Source organism: Pogona vitticeps, chromosome 5 (assembly GCF_051106095.1).
Source record: "Pogona vitticeps strain Pit_001003342236 chromosome 5, PviZW2.1, whole genome shotgun sequence".
Classification (NCBI taxonomy): Eukaryota; Metazoa; Chordata; class Lepidosauria; order Squamata; family Agamidae; genus Pogona; species Pogona vitticeps.
The window spans coordinates 100,880,510-100,901,461 of NC_135787.1; the positions used below are offsets into that span (position 1 = coordinate 100,880,510).

The 20,952-nt window shown below is 40.1% G+C and overlaps 1 protein-coding gene across 2 annotated transcripts in view; it reads left to right on the forward strand.

Moving 5' to 3' along the window:
* Positions 1-20,952, forward strand: part of LRP6 (LDL receptor related protein 6) — a 161,112-nt gene that overhangs the window by 79,277 nt on the left and 60,883 nt on the right. For both annotated transcript variants that reach the window (XM_020785777.3, XM_073000909.2), the window contains exons 6-7: positions 6,404-6,800; positions 7,780-7,951. In XM_020785777.3, the coding sequence (XP_020641436.1) occupies positions 6,404-6,800; positions 7,780-7,951 (569 nt within the window). The remainder of the gene's footprint in view (positions 1-6,403; positions 6,801-7,779; positions 7,952-20,952) is intronic.

The window sequence follows — 20,952 nt, forward strand, 5'->3', positions numbered from 1 at the left end:
TTTTTGGCAACCAGCCAGGACAGCTCCGTTGCCAAGGATAAGAGAACAAGAAGCACGGCGAAAATATACAACAACAAAGTAAGTGGAAGCCCTTGTTCTATGAAAAACCCCATTAAAATGAAGAACAATTGAGTGTGAAAATTTACGACCGAAAAGAGATAGAAGCGGCGTATTTAGCATGTCAGCTCGCGCTTCAAAAATGAAAGGAAACTAGATCTATGTTCAGCAAGCTGATTCAAGGTCGAATTGAGGGAACAGCCAGACAGCAATAGCTCGTGCCTTTATTAAAGAAAAAAATACCCGGAGAAATTGACACTGGACAGGCTTTAAGGGATTAAAACTTGGTGAAAGCTGTTCACTTTGGACCTTTTTCTTCCTCGTATATTCTTAGACTGTGTGGGACTCTGACTCCCCTTTTCTGGGGAAGGAGAAATAAGCCTTTGGAAGTTAAAAAAGAAAAAACAGACTGTGAACTGTGAACTAAGAGCCATACGATCTGAACTGAACTGAGGACTTTGATAAATGGCACTCTGATAACAGCCTTGCTGGGTGAAGATGGAATAAATTCTGGGAAGCAAAAAAGAAACAAAAACAGTCTGGAAATTAACAGCGAGAGAAAGGACTGAATCAAGCAGCCCACAAAACCTGGACAGGAATTGGACTTGGACAGATTATAAAAACATCTGAGAGACTTATTTCTTGTGCTTGATTTCTTGTTTGAGTTTGCCAGCTATTTTTTGACAATACTGCCATAGTTGTAATTTAATACATTGGACTAGAGGTTGATTTATACATTATGTATATCTGGGTAAGGGGGAGAAGAAGTTCCAGGTGAGGGGTTGGTTCATTGATAAAATAGTGGAAACTAAAGAGTGTTATATATATAGATCAGATATACTGGAAAGAGGGAACTGCTTCCTGGGAAAACTAGAGATCAATGGTCGGAGTGGCAAGTTACCTTTCAAATGACAGTGTTGACGGGATTTAAGCAGGTAAATCAGCATCTTGATCAGATTGAAGATTTAATTAAAGATTTTAAGGAAGAGAAAACAGCAGCGGTTAAATCACAGTTAAAAGAAATGCCAGAACTGTGTGTACTGAAGGCAATACCAGATAATATAAAGGGGATGATGTGTCACCCAGTAAGCTATGTAGCTATAGCAGCTAGAAAAACTGAGGTTAAAAATCGAAATATTGCTCTACATGTTGTTTCCCCTTTCAAAATACGGAAGAAAACAGAGTCACAGAAACAAAAGAAGCACATGGAGAAAATGGGAGAAGTGAACTGAATGTATACTATGTCAGGCCTGTCAAGCGTATTTCTAAGACAAAAGGAGCGTGAGAGGATGTATTTTACAACTGGTCTTGGTGTTCTGATGGTGTTGGAATAACTTAGATTTAAGCTATAATATAATTGCAAGTTGAAAGCTAGGGGGTAAATAAATAGTTAAAAAAGAGGAAGAATTAGAAATATGAGCTTTTATTGGAATATGAATTGATTATATGCTGATATACTTAATATGAAAAGATTGAATGATTATATATTTGATGTTCTCTTATCCTCAAAACCCTTTTTCAACCCTTTCCATCGCCCTTTACCTTCTGTATTCCTTACCCTACCCTTAATAGTTTTGAAAATAAATAAAATAATTAAAAAAATAAATTGATTTCTTCTACCTCCGATTCGATTCAGTTTTTATCTCTTTCCCCTCTTTTTGCTGATTCTCCCCTTTCTCCCATCTTCCCTCCAAATTTCTCTTGTCTTTTATTTCCCCCCCCCCCCGGCCTTTCAAGCAGTGCGTACTTTGTAATAACAAGATCCCGCTCACTGACGGCCACGACCGTTGCCTTTCTGTCTTGGGGAACAGCACCAAACACACTCTTGCACTGAGTGTAAAAGGCTCACAAAGCCTGCACTTAAGCTGTGACTTCAGAGGCTGTGATCTTACCTTTGGGAGAAATCCCTCAATGCACCTTCGGTCGCCATGGACACTGCACTGTGCCCAGATCATCGACCTGATCACCAAGAGCCTCCTGTTCAATACTGCAATGACTCCTCCTCACCGAGCAAATAAGTTGAAGTATACCTTGAGACCAAAGTCGACATCGACATCGAGGACCTCAGCTCCATCAACTGAATCATCTAAAAAGAAAAAAGATAAGACTACTTCAAAAAAGCCTAAGAAATCGTCCAAATTTACTCAGATTCAACCAACCCAATTGACACTTCCATCCCCAGTTTTGGAGGAAAGGTCTTCGCCCTTCTTTGCCATCGATAGGGGACTCCTTCTGTCGATGTTTTTGCTACCAGGAACAATACCAAGTGCCAACTATATTGTTCCCGTGCCAGTATTGGCAGAGGCTCTCTTGGAGACGACTTCATGATGAACAAATTCAACCATAGAATCATTAAAACCTTATATTGAAGCCATTAGAATAAATTTAGTGCTAAAATCACCACAGTAAATTAAACAATATAATAAGCTGTTATATACTGTTAATACTTTTCACAAGTGAATATTGTTTTTCACAAACAGACAGGGGGTGCTTGACATGTGCAGTCCTTCCCACGTACCCATTTGCTTTTGAAGTTTCTCTAGATATTGGAGAAAAAGAGTACTGGATTTCACCATATGTATTATTTGCTTATAATAAGTTCAGGAGCTGTGTTATCTATGTGGAGAGATATCCCGTCACTCTAGAACTCTAGTCCATTATTATAACTGAATAAGATACATGAACAGAAGTAAGAGAGGCTGATGCATGTATGGTTTCTTTATCCTAATATTCACTTCTGCAATTGCTTTACCCTAAATCACAAACCTCCCTATATTGAATGGGGAGAGATGTTGAAGGCTTGTACATTAGTTCAGCAGAACACAAATGAAACTTTTAGCAGTCCAATAGGGTTTCTGATCATGTTTTCAGCATCCATTTCATTTAGTTCTGACTGAGATTCAAAATGCTTTTCTGACAGCCTGAACTTTATTTGTGGGAATCAAAATCTTTAACCAGTTTTTTAGGTGGGAATGTTTTAATCATCATGACACAATTGTAACTTTTGACGTCTTAGCTGGTGCAGAATTATGTTATGTTCTGAACTACTGTACAGTGGTGTCTCGCATTGCGACGTTAATTTGTTCCAGCGAAATCGCTGCTAAACGAAAACATTGCAATGCGAAAATAAAAAGCCCATAAACACATTAAAACGCAATTAATGTGTTCCTATGAGCTTAAAACTCACCGTTGACCGAAGATGCTCCATAACGCTGCCATTTCTGGTGCCTCTTAAGCGAGGAATCCGTCCCAGAAAACAGCGGGCAGCCATTTTGAAACCGCCAATCAGCTGTTAAAAAAGCATTGTTTTGCGATGATCGGTTCCCCAAGCAGGGAACCAATCATAGCAAGGCGAAATTCCACCGCCGGCCAGCCACGGACGACGCCTGGCCTCCTTGGCGGGGCTGTCCCGGGGCGCAGACGGGCGGGCTGGAGGGGCGGGACGCGTCCGGGCCACCACTTGGGCAGCCGCGGGGCAAATGCACATGGCCCGGGCGCGACGAGAAGTAACCCCCCCCACACTTTCTTTCTAGCCACCCCTCTGGCCGGGGGGCGGCGGCGGGAGAGACCAAGGTCTTCCAGTAGGGAGTCACACCCGGCAGCTCCCCGACGTGCAGCAGCACCTATGGCAGGAGAAGGCGGCGGGGGAACACCTGAACCGGGCCGGGGAGGGGAAGAAAGCCTCTGTCCCTCCGGCTTCTCACTCTCGTCGGGGCCTCTGGGTGGAGGCACGGCTCCGGCGGGACGTTTTGGTGGCTTTCGGGCTCGCAAGCACACAGAGGGCAGGAGGGTCGCCCGCTGGGCTCCGGTGCCCTGCCGGCCAGACGCTCCGGCCTTCACTGCCCCGTCTGCCCCCCTCCCACAGCACCTCCAATGTGTCCAAAGGCCGCGGCTCCCGGGGTGTCCCCGCCACCCCGCACCCCCCGTCGCAACCCGAGCTGGGCAGGGAGGGCAAGGCAGGCCCCTGGGGGGGACTGCCGGCAGCAGCCAAGCACATGCGCCCCACGTCCCGCTCCCACGTGCAGGAAGACGCGCAGCCCAAGCGGGAGCCCAGGCGCTGAAAGGGCGAGGAGGGCATCTCTGGCATGCACCCCCGTCCTGCCGCTGCCGCCCTGATCCCAGTCCCGGGCGGGCGCCTCCTCCTTTGCAGCGCCTCCCGCTGCAACGGCTCTCTGGCTCGGCACCCCAGGGGTGCGCGCGAGGATCAGGGCCAGGCCCTTCACCCCTCTTTCCCTCCCTTCTCCCAAGGCACCAATCCAGAGTGCCCCCGCTCCCCCCTCCCGCCATTCCCTATTTATGCACGAGCTCTGCAGCACCCAGGACTGTGCGCGGGGGTGTAGCGTGCGGCACCAATCAGCTGTTTAAAAAGCATTGCTTTGCGATGATCGGTTCCCCAAGCAGGGAACCAATCATTGCAAAGCGAAATTCCCCCATAGGAAACATCGCAAAGCGATTGCAAAAGCGATCGCAAAATCTTCGTCGCAAAACGATTTCATCGCTATACAAAGCAATCGCTGTGTGAGGCACCACTGCATAGTTTTGTCATGGGGTGCGTAGATTATGTCTTACAGTTGTAAGAGATGTACTCATTGTCACAGCACCTTAATTCCTCTGAATGTGAAGGTGTATGATGGTTCATACCCAATACACATACACTTAAAAGCTTGAGGTCTGTATGCCATTTGGATACAAAGATCACACCAAATGGCATTTTCAGGGAAACAGGGTACCTCCCAAGACCAACATATCCTCTTTTCAGCCCTGCGGAGCAGGGCTCCGCCTCTCTCTTTCCTTCTCCCCCGCACGTGAGTGGGGTTCCATCACTACCCATACCAAAGGGGCTGTGCGGAGGAGAAATGCTGTGCGGAGGGAGGTGGAGTTGTGTTCGCACACATAGCCGTGAGCCTTAGAGGAATCCTTGCTCAAGACCATAATGGCCATGCAAAAAATTCAGAATTCTCTAAAAGTGCCATATTGTACCTGGCACATTTTAAAAATACAGCAGTTTCTGATTTTTATATTCTCTGAGAATATTGCCTATTTAAATATTTTCAATAAATATTTTATTATTAAATAAATAAAGTGGTCCATCTGTAAACCTGTTGGGTGCAGACACCAAAAACAAAAATACATTTAACACTTGAGTTTGCTGTTGGATGAATGATTCCATTCTATTAATGAAGTTGAAGTGGGCACATAAGGCCATTGAGTCCAGCTCCTGCTCAATGCAGGAAAGTCTATCAAAATCTATCTGACAGATAGTTTTTTACCTTCCTTGTGAATGTCTCCAGTGTTGGAGTATTCACTACCTCCTAAGGTTCTACTTTAGTAGGAGGTGGAACTGCCTCAGATGGCTGTATTCATATAGCAGCTCACTCAGTGGGAGAAACTCTTTCATATTTTTTTGAACCTGTCAGTTATTTCAGTTTACTTTGGACTGATCTTGTGCCTTGATTCTCCACTCCTGTTTGTTAAATTTAAGATACTGTTTATTATTGTGTGTTTAACAGCTGTTGGAGCCATCCTGGAGGTCCCTGTGAGAAAGGAATGCAAACTATAAGTATTTTAATAAAATAAATATTAGGACTTCATGATCTAACCACAACTAAAGCTTTACACATACATCTCAACATCATTGCTTTTCACATTGAAAGCTGGTTTTAGTTTTTAGAGAAAGAATATTGCTTTACATAATACATCAATGTATGTTTTAAACAATGCATTAAGGTATGCATTATCAGTGCATTGCTTCATACTGTTGTTAACCATTCATGCCTGGTAAAGACCCCAAATGAATGGATTACCTTTAAACTGCTTTGATTGCTCACTTCCTTGGAAAAATAAGAGCAATCTGCAGTTGGTTCTAACAAGCCTTTTTGCTATATAACTTATTGTTGAGAAAAAGAATTACAAAGTTGTGGTACCAAATTATGGCTGAAATCCTGTGCATTGGGTATGAAGTCATTAGTGGCAGCAGATTGACGCTGATTAAAGGCTTCTTTTTCCTATTTTGGAGGATACATAACTTTGTTGCATTGTGTGCAAACTATGCACACCCCAGAATTGCAAAAGGAATATACTTTAATTGGTGGCAGTCTACCTCTGCCAGTTATGTCATTCCTGTTTGCAAGTAGAGCTGCACTACAGGATTTCAGACAATAATAACCTTCTCATGGTCCAGCTAATCTTACAAGATTTTTTGTTATATTGTTCTGAGACTAAAATAGAGTAAACCACTCAACATGCTGCCCTGAGCATCTTCAGAGAAGAGCACAATACTGATGTAAGAACTAATAAATAGGATATCTTTATATTACATTTATGTTCAATCTTTTAATCTATGTAGGTGCTGTGGAATTGCTGCTGTTAGCCCGAAGGACTGATTTGAGGCGAATATCCTTGGACACTCCAGATTTCACTGATATTGTTTTGCATCTAGAAGATATTCGACATGCCATTGCTATTGACTATGATCCTGTAGAAGGGTACATCTACTGGACAGATGATGAGGTGAGGGCCATCCGGCGCTCATTAATTGATGGGTCAGCTAGCCAGTTTGTTGTCCAGGCACAAATTGCACATCCTGATGGCATTGCTGTAGACTGGATTGCCCGAAACCTTTACTGGACTGATACTGGAACAGACCGCATTGAAGTTACAAGACTTAATGGGACCATGAGGAAGATCTTGATCTCAGAAGATCTTGAAGAACCTAGAGCTATTGTTTTGAATCCTATGTTTGGGTAAGATGACCTATTTTTATTAAATTAGTAATTATAATAATTATAATGTCTTAAGAGCCAGATCAAGGGTTTCTGGCTTAATTGAGATACATGTGTATGAATTTTATTTTTATTTCAAAAGTACAGTAAATACATGCAGATACGAATCCCAACCTGTAAGCATTAAATATTGGTTTTTCTGGTAAAAAAAACCCTGCATGTCTAAGAAGCCTTGCTCTGGTATCTTATGGGGTTTTTTTAAAAGGGAAAAAGAGAACTGAGTACAGGTGTTGATCAAATTAGCCTGGCACATAAATGATTAACTAAAGGCATTCACTGTTAGACCTCCTTTGGTATGGCTGAATTAGAATTTCATTGGAGATTGCATGGCACTTCAGTTGAAGATGTGCATGAATTTCAGTGCAAGTAAAAAACAAGAAAGAAAGTAAGTTATGGAAATCAGTTTATTTAGATGGGTATGTTTTCCATGTTATGTTTATTCTGCACCACTCTCAGCTTTGGGGTGCCTAGCCTAATGGAGAAATTTGGGAGATAGAAAGTAAGTTTAAGCAATTTATTTGTGATAAAGGCATCAACCATTCTTAGCTTTGAATTTGGTAGAAAAACCACACAGCTTTTTTTGTTATTGTTAGCTTTTTTTGTGACTTTGCAAAAAATGTACTAAAGTGCTTTTTTATGCAATTGTATCCCATTATGAAAAAAATGCCTCACCATTTCACACTTTTGTGGGAATAAAAAGTTGCAGCAGGATTTTTTTGTTTTGTTGATGTGTTGACATACTCATATTTGTCAAAGCTGAGAAAATTTTCAAATATTTGTTACAGTGTGTCAGAAATGTGTATTTGTTTGTGCATGGTGTATATTGGAAACAATAGGTTGGCTCCTCCTCCCCCAAGCCTCCCAAAAGCAATACAACTTAATAATAGCATATTCTTTGTAATGACACACTTTTTTTGCAACTTTTCTGTTTTTTTCTCAGTTACATGTATTGGACTGACTGGGGAGAGATTCCGAAGATTGAGAGGGCAGCATTAGATGGATCAGACAGAGTTGTATTGGTGAATACCTCACTTGGTTGGCCAAATGGATTGGCACTGGATTACATAGAAAACAAGATATACTGGGGAGATGCCAAAACAGACAAAATTGAGGTCAGTTATCTCTATTTTATGTACCAATTTAAAAATGCCAAGATGCTTTTGTGGGACAGGCTATGATAAATTTGTGTTGATGTTGACTTTCACTGTAACTCTTTAGGATTACCTAAATCATCCTTCATTTTCTGTTTAATAAAAGGTTAGAGCTGATTTTAAAGGTTAAAACACAAGAGTGTATTAAGAAGAAAATTGCTGTATAGTGGCATTACATATGAAAACACACAGGTTTTACTTATAATTGTGGTGCTTCCTCCATCTTTTATTTTTAGTTTTTTGAGTCAAGCTTCCATTTCAAGTTGTACCGTTTCCCTGAAAATATGACCTAACCTGAAAATAAGTCCTAGTATGATTTTTCAGGGTGCTCATAATATAAGCCCTACCCAAAAAGTAAGCCCCAGTTCAGTGAAACCCCACCCTCCACCATTGTGCAGCAACCAGAAGATGATGACATGATTATATTTGAATCAAGGTAGATTGTTGTACATGAAAAAAATAAAACATCCCCTGAAAATAAGCCCTAATGTGCTTTTTGGAGCAAAAATTAATGTTTTATTTTTGGGGAAACACAGTTTTTGTTAGGTCTTTAAGAAGAAAAAATGTAATTAATAATTGTTTGGTGCAGGTGGAGTTATTTAGTCACTGCTTATGTGACAAGAAGGACACAGCCATGTGGAATTAGCTACCATGAGGTGAACCACTAATATGATTGGTTGGAAGTAGTGTAAATTAAGAGGCTGGTTAGTGTGCCCTTCACAGTTCTATTTTGACTGTCATGCTTACGTTCTGTCCGTTTGACTGCTGAATGCCGATGTTTATGTTACTGTGAGCACTATGTAAATATGTACAGTAAATAAATATTCTCTGCACTTATTCCTGGTGTTTTCCTGTGTGCCTTACTACGCTGGAGCTTCTGATCCAAACATTCGTAAGGAGAAAATCTTCTGCTGTGATTTTAAATGCTAACAGTTTTTTGCCTTTCTGCTCGTGGTTTTCAGAGCTAGAGAGTGATGTATCTGTCTACTGCTGTTTTGTAGTTATAGAATTAATCTTTTAGTAGAGATGGGTACATTTCCTAGGATAAATCCAAAAATTTCCTGAGTTCTTCTGAAGATTTCAGTAAACTGGCCACATTTAGGGAGCATTTGTCCCAGCCCTCTAAAAACAAATACCTCCATTAATTTCTGTGAATGTCATAGATGAATTTGAGTGCTTTAAAGTCTTACCTCTCCTTCAAGTTAGGCTTTAATGGGGCCTCAACGTTTTTTTTTAATCCCAACCTAAGATAATTTTACCAGAATCCTAATTGTTAGTAATTTAAAGGTTTACTTCAGATATATTCTGTTATTTTTATTTATTTATTTATTTATTTATTTATTTATTTATTTATTTATTTATTTATTTATTTATTTATTTTATACCCCGCCTATCTGGCCCACCGGACCACTCTAGGCGGCTTCCAAATATAAAATCAAATAATAAAACATAGACAAATACATAATAATCAAACAAGAACAGCAGTAAAGATAAAAAGGAAAAGTAAGAAAAAATCAAGAGTTGGCTGGAGGGAAGGCCTGAATAAACAGCCATGTTTTTAATTGGGTTTTAAAGGTGCCCAGCGTGGGGGCTGCGCGAATCGCCGGAGGGAGATTGTTCCAGAGGCGAGGAGCCACCGCCGAGAAGGCCCGGTTTCGTGTCTTCTCCTTCCGGGCCTCTCTCGGCGTCAGGCTCCTCAGCCTCACCTCCTGACTCGCGCGGGTGATCCGGGTAGACCTTGGTGGGAGGAGGCGTTCCGCCAAATATCGAGGTCCTAAATGGCTTGCTCTTGTTACTCTTCTGACATAATATGATAATATGTAAAAAATATTTTACCCATTTACTTAGTGGCTGCTACCCTGTCCATGGTTGTTTGTATTCCAGTGAGGAAATATGCAGTCTTCATCCATAAGGGTATCTTAATTAGCCCAGCTCATTAGAAGATGTGTTGTACAGTTACATCAGTGTGAAATCAGCAGCCACTGGTATAAAGAGGTATACTGTAATGGGTTTGCAGAATACAGGGGGTTTTGTTGTTTAATTCAAAGAGCTGGTCTGTTAAAAGTTTTTGAGGAGCAAGATTAGAGAATGAAAAGGTGCTGGTCTTTAGAATTTGCTTCATCAGGATAGCGCAATAATATTGGTACAGTTGATGCAATGTAGAAGTAATGTCTTCCTCTGTTTTGCAGCAGCTTTTAGTGACATAAGAATAATGCAGGTCTGCCACTGTACATAACCTCCTACTTCCTGTGCTAAACTGTGATTCCGATTCCTGGAATAAAGACTAAGTGTGGTTTAGAAGAATAAATAAAAGACAGGGAAATCAAACAAAGTTATTATCGTACAAAAGGAGTATCCCAACAAATAACTTTTTACCTGAAGTCAAAGTTTTTAATCACTGGCCAGAATCAATTTGTGTTTGCATAAAAGAAATACGTCACAAATTGCTGGGCATTATTGAGGTGGTGATGGTGTTGTTGAGTATATGCTGGGTCACAGAATGAGGCAGATACTGTTCAAATTGACACCTTTTAAATAAGCAACAGTTTGTTCCTAAGACTTATGCAATTTCCCCTATGCAAGTATGGATTGCTAGGATGATTCTGGCCATCATTTTTCTCTGTGCCTTTTAGTGCTATGAATGCATAAAATTAGTAATTTATATCCATTAATTCTGAGCTTGTATATTTATTTGTATGCCTGGAGACAGTAACATTTTATACAGTTGTGTATAATATGTGAAAGACATTGTGGAATGTTGTGGACTATACAAGATAATAGGAAATCATAAAAAGGTCCCAGAGCTACATTGAAAAATCACCTTTTTCTTTCCCAGTATTACTCAGATAATAAGCTTACTGCATCGCTAGGAAAAAAAGGTAGATGGCTTTTGCAAACACAGATTTTGTATCTTTGGGGTTGTTTTTTTTTACTACTATATATGTGGGTTTTTTAAAAAAAAATTCTTCAAGCTTCTTGATTCATGCTGCACTGTTGGATAGCCTCCAGATAATAAAGCAGCAGCAGGGGCTAATGGAGATTGGTGGGGGGGTTCAGCAGGAAGCTTTTGTTCCCATTTTATCTGGCAGCCTGCAGCAGGCAGAAGGCGGCTGTGGCTCAACAGCTTCCTCATTTATCTCGATCAGGTTTCACCACTGATAAATGTCTATTGAACTGGATGGCTGCTATTGTTCTTAGCAGTGGGGAAGATTTCTCATTTTTTCCCCTCCCCTGCCGGGAGGTTAAAAATGTATGATCTGCTTTGTTAAATTGGCTTTATATATTTATTTATTCCCTGCTGTAAACTGAATATATGGTTGAGTGGGTGGTCATTCCCCTTTTTGTGTGTGCTGGTCACATATACTGTCAGTATTAAGCCTTGAGCCACATTTAAAAGGTCCAGCCCTGATGTACCAGTTACATGTATTGTGAATCTTTGGATATTAAGAATAGGGGGCACACTTGCAGCTGGCTTCCCTGTGTGAAATATATGTTTTGGTTTTTTCCTTTTATCTGTCAATTCTCCTGTTCTATATTATTTTCTCATGCAACAAAGGCAGAAACTACACACTAACACCTACTAGTGGTGAACTTTGGAGAAAATGTGTTGCTTTTCAGAAAAGCGTTAGCCATTGCCTGCCACGTTTTGCTACTTTTATTTTTTAGCATATGATTTGGAACTCAGATAGCTGAAAGTTTTACTGCTGCTCTTCTCAGAAAAGTGTTTAAACTCAAAATTTTTGTTTCCCTAAACATTTGTATTCCTACATTATACAGCTCTTGACAGATAATCACATCACAAATTATGCATCAGCAGATCTGAGTTTATTAAAGAAGCTAAATGTAGCTGCTTTTCTTTACTGACAAGTGACATTCCATGACACATCCTTTTGCCAAGTGTTGTTTGTTTTTAATCTTCTCATTTTGCATAAGTCACTTCTCAGAAAGCACAGGGAAGGTTCAGTGGCAGTGTTAACTGTGCACCATGATGCTGCAAGGGAAAAGCTTGTGTGTTATTCTGCAAGGTAATGAAGAAAACAGGTGTTTCTTTGGGAGGGTAAAATATGCCTCCTATTTTTAGTTAACCTGTCTCCTGTCAAGTAGATATCAAGAGTCTTGGAAACACTGGCCTAGGCTTTAGACTCCATCATCTGAAAGACGTATTGTGAATTGTGAAATGCTAAGGCACACACAGCTTGATCACAGTTTGCGCCTACTATTCTCTTCTTTCCTTTCCCCCACAAATCCTTTCCAAAGGATATATGAAAATTGATAGGCCACAGCAGTTGACTCCTCGCCAAACTGAGAGCAGACTGTTGTGTAGTTCAGTTTAGAAGGGGGTCAGAGCTTGTGCAAGTATTAAGGGAAAAATGCAGACGAAACAGATACTCTAAACCTGCCAAGTATTGTAATTCTAGAGCTGGTCAAACTATTTTGAAATGCACAAATGAGTTTGTGTTTAGTGTATATGCTTGGAGTCTTGATTTGGCAGATGGTTTTCCAGTAATTTAAAATGTTCTCTTTTTTGTAGTATGGACTATAATACAGTCTCAAATCCTTTTTCTTTGGATTGGATGGATTCGCTGAATTCAGAGATGCTCCTGATATCAGTTTATAAAAATCTTCTAGTTGGGTCAGTGTGATTTCAGGGTTTATAACTTTTATATGACTGTAAATATGTTGGAGATGGAAAAATAACCTAAGATTAACATTTTCTGTCATTGTATGAAGGCAAATTGAAATACTAGAATTCTAGTAATCAACAGAATTCTAGTACTTTAAGCAGTCATCATTATGTTTTGCCTTAGTTTTTGAGTAAGATTTTTTCTGACCCATTGTGAGTCCTTTATACGTTCTGGCATCAAAACACATTTACCATTTCATTGCTCATTGTAGAGGAATGAGTTGGTCAGTACTGTATTCTGTTTTATCCATGCAAGGTTGTCATCATCAGCAAAGTAGGAAACCATGTTGCTCTCCCCAGTTCCATATCTGTTGAAAAGTTGAAAAGAACAGGTCTCAAAACCTGGGGCTTCCCACTGAAGGCATTCGATTCTTGGAATTCATGGACCACGGCCCCCAGAAGTCCTCAGTGATTCCCCCAGTCAGATTTCTGGGGGCTTTGGCAAAAACAAAACAAAACACCTAGTCCTTTCAAGTGTCTGTAATTACTTTCAGCTAAGAAGTAGTGATTTCTCTTTGACATGATGAAGATGGAGGAAGTGGCTGGGCAGAGAGAAGTTCAATGGGAATTGCAAGGCATTATAAGTCTGGCACTGCCTATTATGCTCCATACAGGGTACCTCTCAGGAAGGTATAAGACCCATAATGCATTGGAGCCCTTAGAGGACTCAGCCATTCCTAGTCAGTTCCTTCATCTTCCATCATATCTGATAAAAGCCATTATTTCTCAGCTGAAAATGAGGGAATCTTGTCAAAAATATTTTGAACATTGAAATATGCAGTGTCACTTGGGATCATTAATGCTTTATTTAAAAACAATCCTTTAAAAGGCTTACCTGTGTAAAAGCCATGTTGATTTTACTTGAGCAATATCTGTTCTCCACTCTTGATAACTGAAAACCTTAATCATTGTTTCGACCCAAGAACCTATATAAAATCAGTCTGTTCCTTGGATCCTTTAAGAGAAATAGTAGCAACCAGTGTTAGATTGCCAGTTATCTAGTTTTCTGGCCATTTTCAGAAATCTTTGTTACATATTTTCTCAGAAGAGCAGCAGTTTCATGTTTGAGTTTTAAAGAGTTTTGGGGCAGATACCATCAGGATCTGGTGATTTGTTTGTGTTTGGTTTGTTAATGAGGTATAGAATTTCATCTGTTGTCACCACAGTTTGCTTCTGCTCCTTAGACTGTTTTTCGGAAAATGTCAGTTCAGGCATTAGTGCTTACTTCACACCTTCCAGAGTGAAGATGAATATGAACAGTAAATTAATACTTAAAAATTAATAACATTTTGTCTACATTTTCTTCCATACACTCGTCTAACTCCTTGGTCAACTGACAATCCACCTGTCTCTCTAGCCAGTTAATGACTTTTGATGTATTTAGAGGATTCTTTATTGTTGATCTTCATGGTTTTAGTAACATGTTCCACAAAATTCTTTTTTTGCATCCCATAGTATCTACTTGAATTCCCCCCCCCAAAAGTTTATATTGCTTTTTGTTCTCATTTTGACAAGAAATGATCAATTTTGAAGAAATTGATCAATTCTTGGAAAGCTTACATGACTTTACTTGCTAAGTGCACTGTGGCTTTTTGGACATGGTGTTACTTGTGACTTGTCATGTATAAGTATTTTATTTATTTATTTATTTATTCAATTTCTACCCCGCCCCTCTAGACAACGTCTACTCGGGGCGGCTTACAAACATTAAAACACATTAAAACAATGTAGAAAAATAACTAACAGATGAGGTGCTCTCTACATACAATATAGGTTAGATTTGGGACTTCCAGATTTTGTTTTTACCGTAGCTTTCAGAATTTGTCTGGAATTCCCCCATGCAGGTGCAGCTAAGAAAAGAAAAACAAAAGAGGAGAAAGAGAACAAACTCCACATTGGCCTCCATTACCATTATTTATCTTTTAAGAAGAAAGAAATGTCGTAGTATATATATATTGCTTCTGCTGCATCTCTCAGAATTCTGTCTGGGGGAATTATGGAAGTTGTAGTTCAAAATCTGAAAGTCCCAGACTTCCGGCTTGACGCTGCGACAAGACAGCAGCAGGAGGATGGGGCTCTGTCCCCTGGGCTGAATTCCAACCTGTTTGGGGACCAACCAGGGGGTTAAAACCACCCCAAAGAGGTGGTGAAATGGGGGAGAAGTCTGTTGATCACAGGGGAATGGCGGTTACCCACGTTTGATCCAGGAAACTCCCCAGTCGACCAGCGGGCAGAAACAAGCAGTTGAACTAGCTTGCTTGCAAGTCGGCAGCTGGGTAAAAGAAGCAATAAATCAACCTAATTAACATTGTGCTACAAACGGGTGAGGAACGTCTTTAAAAACTGTATCTATTTATTATCCCTGGATAAGACAATTCCTGTGGCAGAAATAGCATCCCATAGCTCTCCATCATTGTTGATTGAGCTGCGGAGAAGCTGGAGAGAGGAGGAGACGGAGGGAGATACAAAGAAAATAAATTGGACATTAATTAGACACTTAATTATACTTAAAGGAAGGAAGTTTGGTATTAAAACTTAAGAATCTTTTTCCAGAAAACACTACTCACAACTTTGCAAAAAGAAAACCTGTTTATGTTATGTCTAACAGCTATCTAAGGCACTGGCAAAACACCTAGAATCAGTGGCCTTGAATGCTCTATGACTGTTTGGAATTCACTTTCTCTTTGAGGAAGGAACTGAACTACAGACAAATTAATCCTAGAAAGCCTAATTTAGCCAAAGTGGAACTTTTAAACTGTACCCTGGATGTTGAACTGGATGGGACCTTGAGCCTTTAGGCAGGGAAAACTCTCTATGTTTGAGACTGGATTTAAACTTAATGGAACTGGATTGATTACTTTAAGCATACGGACAACTTTAACTTGGAATACAATTTTTGACATTTGGAACATAATGACACAACAAGGACAATTTTGGGAGGAAACAAAATCTATTCTTCAAGCAATCTTAGAAATAGTGAGATCCCACAACAAAGAGGCAAAATTATTCACATCACAGTTGAAGAAGAATTATAGTCAACAGGAGACAGGAAATAATGAACAAAGAAATGAGAGGTGTATGCCAACCTAAAGAAGGGCTGGAGGACTTCCAGCTTGAGGCTGCAACGAGACAGCAGGAGGAGGACAGAGCTCTGTCCCCTGGGCTGAATTCTGACCTGTTTGGGACACCCCAGGGTGTTGAAACCACCCCGAAGAGGTGGTGAACTGGGGGGGGGGAAGCCTGTTGATCATGGGGGGGGGGATGGCGGTCATCCCCGTTTGATCCAGGAAACTCCCTAATCAGCCAACGGGCAGAAACAAGCAGCTTGGAAGCTCGCTTGCAAGTCATCGGCAGCCGGCTAAGAGAAGCAACAATCAGCTATCTGGCATCAGTGTTACTATCGGGTGAGATATATTTTTACAACTAATTGCTTATGATTACCCCTGGAGAAGACAGTTCCTATATATAGAAAAAAGAACCTGCTATCAATCTCAGCAATCATAAAGCGGCAGAAAATCTGGAGAGAGGGATAGCTGATGCAAAGAAAATAATTTAAAGATTAATGGGACATTAACTACTCATTCAAATACATTTAAAATATACTTCAAGAATATTATAATTTGGCATTATAAATCTTAAGAAATTTTCTCATAAGTTATACTTGATAAGTCTGGACTTTGTTTTGTCTACTTGAAGTCTTTTGGCATAAAGCCCATGACAGTGACCTTGAGTACTCTACTGCTGCTTAAAGCTTGGAAACCTGTTTATTTCTTTTTGATTTTTTTATGCCTGGCTGGATAAATTAACCCTAAAATGGACTTTTAAAAAACTGTGCCTTGGGAATTAGTATATTGGGCCAAAGTGAACTTTTTAGAACCTGCTCTAGGGACTTGGAACCTCAGTTTTGGCTGATACAGAACTGTGGGAACTAGGCTATCGGGATATGGATACAAACACTGAATTGGATTGTGATATTTGGGGCTTTTGAACCTCGGTCCAGGCCTATTTGGCCAAAGTAGATCTTCTGAAACTGCCCCGGAAGCTGGAAGTGTTTGTGTTTGACTAGCTGGCGGAATCCTGTGGGAATTAGGCCATCAGGCCACGGATACAACCATTGCATTCTACCCTGGTACTTTGGGGGTTTAAATTTGGTTCAGGCCTATTTAGCCAAAGTGAACTTTTTGAAATGACTCTGGAAACTTGGAATATCTGTTTAGCTGGCATCAATTTGCCAGGGATCAATTAGAATACAGATACAATCATCGATCTGGACTGTGAGACTTGGGGACTTCGAATCTTGGCTTAAGCTCTTGGGTAGCTGGAACAGAATGGCACAACAAGGACAATTTGGGGATGAAGCAAAATCTACCCTTAAAACAATACTAGAAATAGTGAGAACCCATTACCAAGAGGCAAAATTATTCAATCAACATCTGAAGAATTATAGTCAACAAGCGACAGGGAACAACGAAGAAGGAAATGAGAGTGTGCCGGATAATGTATGCCAATCAAAAGACAAGCTGGAGGAAATTAATGGGGAAAACCTAAGAGAAACAACATTAATCTTGGATCAGAGGAGAGTATTAAAGGAAGACAAGGGGACAAAATCAGCAAAATTAACCAAAAAAAGCCTGGAAGATCTATTGAAGATAGACTGAGTACATAAAGAGCTAGTGGGCATAAATCAGATGCACAAAATGGTTTCAGAGGGGATGAAAAATGGCAGAATGCTTAGAGACACAGAAACGCAAAGTGAAAAAAGAGAAATGAGAGAGGGAATTACTTAGAAAGATGAAAAAGGGGAAAAGAAGACGGGGCCCCTTAATGTTGAAAAGCATGTATATATTTAACATCAGGAATTGTAAAGGTGTATATCCTTTATATTAAAAAGAAGAATTAAATTGAAATAAGGGAGCCCTAATCAGGGTAAAGATGTAATATGGTGGGTTTTCATTTTAGGTAAACTAAACTAGATATAAAGCTGGGGCATGGATCTGGAACCACTTTCAATAAGAATATTATTAGAAGACCTTGAGAATATTGTACACTATGAGAGTAATGTTCTGATAGTAGCCATATTATATACTAAAATATGTACACGAATGGTTTGAATGTCTGAAAGATGTCTGGAATTTGGGGGGGACAACCGGGAAGACACTGAGATGTAAAAAAATAATTATAAGCAAAGCATGTAACACGATGTTTGACAAGCACAAACCAATATAGATAGATTGAAAAGCTAATAAATGTTTAAAAAAAGGGCTGCAGGAAATTAATGGGGAGAACGTAGTGGAGTCGAGGAGAGTTTTAAGGGAAGATAAGGAGAGGAAATCAACAGAATTAATTAAAATATCCTGGAAGATCTATTGGAGACCAAGTGTATAAAGATCTATTGGAGGTAAACCAAATGCATAAAATAGGACACAAAAGATGGCAGAATGTTTAGAAAGACAGAAACAAGAAATGAAAAAAAGATTAAGAGAAGGAATTACTTAGAAAGATGAAAAATGGAAAAACAGGAAGGTGGCCCTCTGTTGGAAAGCATGTATATACCAAACTTCTGGAATTGCAAAGGGGCATATCTTATATATTAAAAAGGGAGGACTAGTCAGGGTAAAAGCATAATATGGGGGGGTGTTAAAAGGCAAATTGAAGCTAGATATAAGGTTGGGGTAAACAAATAGTACATAATGAACATGCATTAGATATGATATTGTTATAGATAGGATATAAAATGTGGAGATAGAAATGGCTAAGCAATTATACAAAGCAAATCTATATAAAATGCTCTAGATAATATCTATTATGTGTTAAAGCAAAGCGTGCTGCTTATATACCGCCCCATAGTGCTTCAAGCACTCTCTGGGCAGTTTACAATTTAATTATGCAGGCTACACATTGCCTCCCCAGCGAGCTGGGTACTCATTTTACCGACCTCGGAAGGATAGAAGGCTGAGTCAACCTTGAGCCGGCTACCTGGGATTGAACCCCAGGTCGTGAGCACAGTTTTAGCTGCAGTACAGCGATTTAACCACTGCGCCATGAGGCTCAGTTGTTAAGAGCCTACGCAGTTATCATTGGTATAAATTGCAAAGTTTATTGGCTAAATCACCTCAAATTATATAGATTTGGAACCGGAATTACTTTTATTATGTTATTAGAGGATTTTGTAAACATTGTATACTATGAGAGTAATATTATGATAACAGCCAATATTGTATACCAAAATACATATATGAACGGTTTGAATGATTGAAAGATATGTGGAATTTTGGGGGGGGGATAATTGGGAAGACACCAAGACACAAAAACAAATAATTGTAAGCAACTCATGTAACACAATGTTTGATAAGCATGAATTGAATATAGATAGATAGAAAAACTAATAAAATGTAATTTTTTAAAAATCTGAAAGTCCTGTCTCTCATACATGTGTATTCTGCCACCAAAATATTCTTATGGAAATTTTGTTAACTGTTATCCATTCTGCTACCAAGATCACCCTGACCATTATGCCCAAAGAATCTATATAATCTATTCAGTACTAAATTAGTTTTAAGGCCATGTATTGCTACCCACAAGATTCTGGAGAGATATGTCCTTCTTTTGAGGCTTTTTATTTGTTTGGTATTACTAGAGATAGTCACGAATAAAAATAATAATCACCAAATATATTTTAAAAATCACTAATTTGTCAATTTGTATTTATATGAATTAGTGCCCTCAATGAATCTGATTTTTTAAGCAATTTTTTATTTGTCGATTTGTTTGGCTATAAAATGCGCCTCCGAGGAACACAATTTCAAGGAAGCTTACTTTGACTCTCCTCTACAATGCCTCCAGATTTGGTGAAGGTAAGAGTTTCAGATGTCTGAATTATACTCCCACAAAGACCCTCCCCCGAAGTTTCCCCCACCCCAGACACCTAGAGATACTAAAATCACAGAGAAATTTCTGCTGACTCTCCCCTACAATGCGACCAAGACTGGTGAAGATTGGGTTTTCCCCAAGCCAGCTGCTAAATAGCAGTTTCCCTGGGGGGTGCAATTTGTGGGTGTATAACTTGGATGTCTAAAACCCAGTCATCACCAAACCTGGAGGAGTTATAGAGGACCAAGGTCCAAATAGAGTAGCCAGCAGAGAAAGGGAACCGCCCTCATGGGGCCAAGGACCGAGCATGGCCCCGCCAAGCGGCAGCAAAGGATGTGTCGGTGGCAGCCCAGGCGGCAAGGCTTCGGTGGTGACGCTCGACTGGCCACGTGTGATCGAGATCCTTCCTTTCAAATCAAGGGGGTACTGTCCAGATCAAGGGCGTATATAAATTTTTTAGGGGGTAAAAGGTTCAAAAGTTCTCTGACCCCTGTCCTAGAATGAGCTGGAATTTTTAGCATGTACACATTACTGAAACAGTAACGTCTACGTTGGCTTGGGTATGTCGTGAGAATGGCTGATGGTTGGATTCCAAAAGATCTCCTGTATGGAGAATTAGTGCAGGTAAATCGCCTCAGAAGGATACCACAGCTGCGATACAAGGAAATCTGCAAGCGGGATCTGAAGGCCTTAGGAATGGACCTCTACAGATGGGAAACTCTGACGTATGAGCGTTCAGCCTGGAGACAGGCTGTGCATCATGGCCTCTCCCAATTTTAAGACACCCTTGTCCAGCAGGCTGAGGCAAAGAGGAAGTCCCGAAATCAGCAAAATCAGGGAGCTGGACAGGGGACAGATTGTACAGTGGTGCCTCGCTTAACGATGTTAATTGGTTCCAAAAAAAACCATAGCTATGGGAAAACATCGTTAAGCGAAACACCATTTCCCATAGGAATGCATTGAAAACTGGTTAATCCGTTCCAATGGGAACGGATTGCCGTCCTTAAGCGAAAATCCCCATAGGAAACATCACTAAGTGAAACAATGTTTCCCCCAAGGGAAAGCCATTCAAAAGCACTGAAGCCGGCTTTCCGATGTCTGTTTTCGCTCATTTTTAAGTGTCTTAAAATGTTTGAAACGTGTTTTAAATGCTTGGATTCGGTAGTCCACCTTGTGAAACCTATGCACACTTAGTTTGGTTTTGTTCTGAGTCTTCGTTAATTTTTGGTGATTTTTTTGTTTTTTCCCTCGTTGAAAACCATTGGACTGTCCGTCCAATGGATTTAAATGGGGAAAATTAACGTAGACTCAGAACAAAACCAAACTAAGTGTGCATAGGTTTCACAAGGTGGACTACCGAATCCAAGCATTTAAAACATGTTCCAAACATTTTAAGACACTTTTAAAT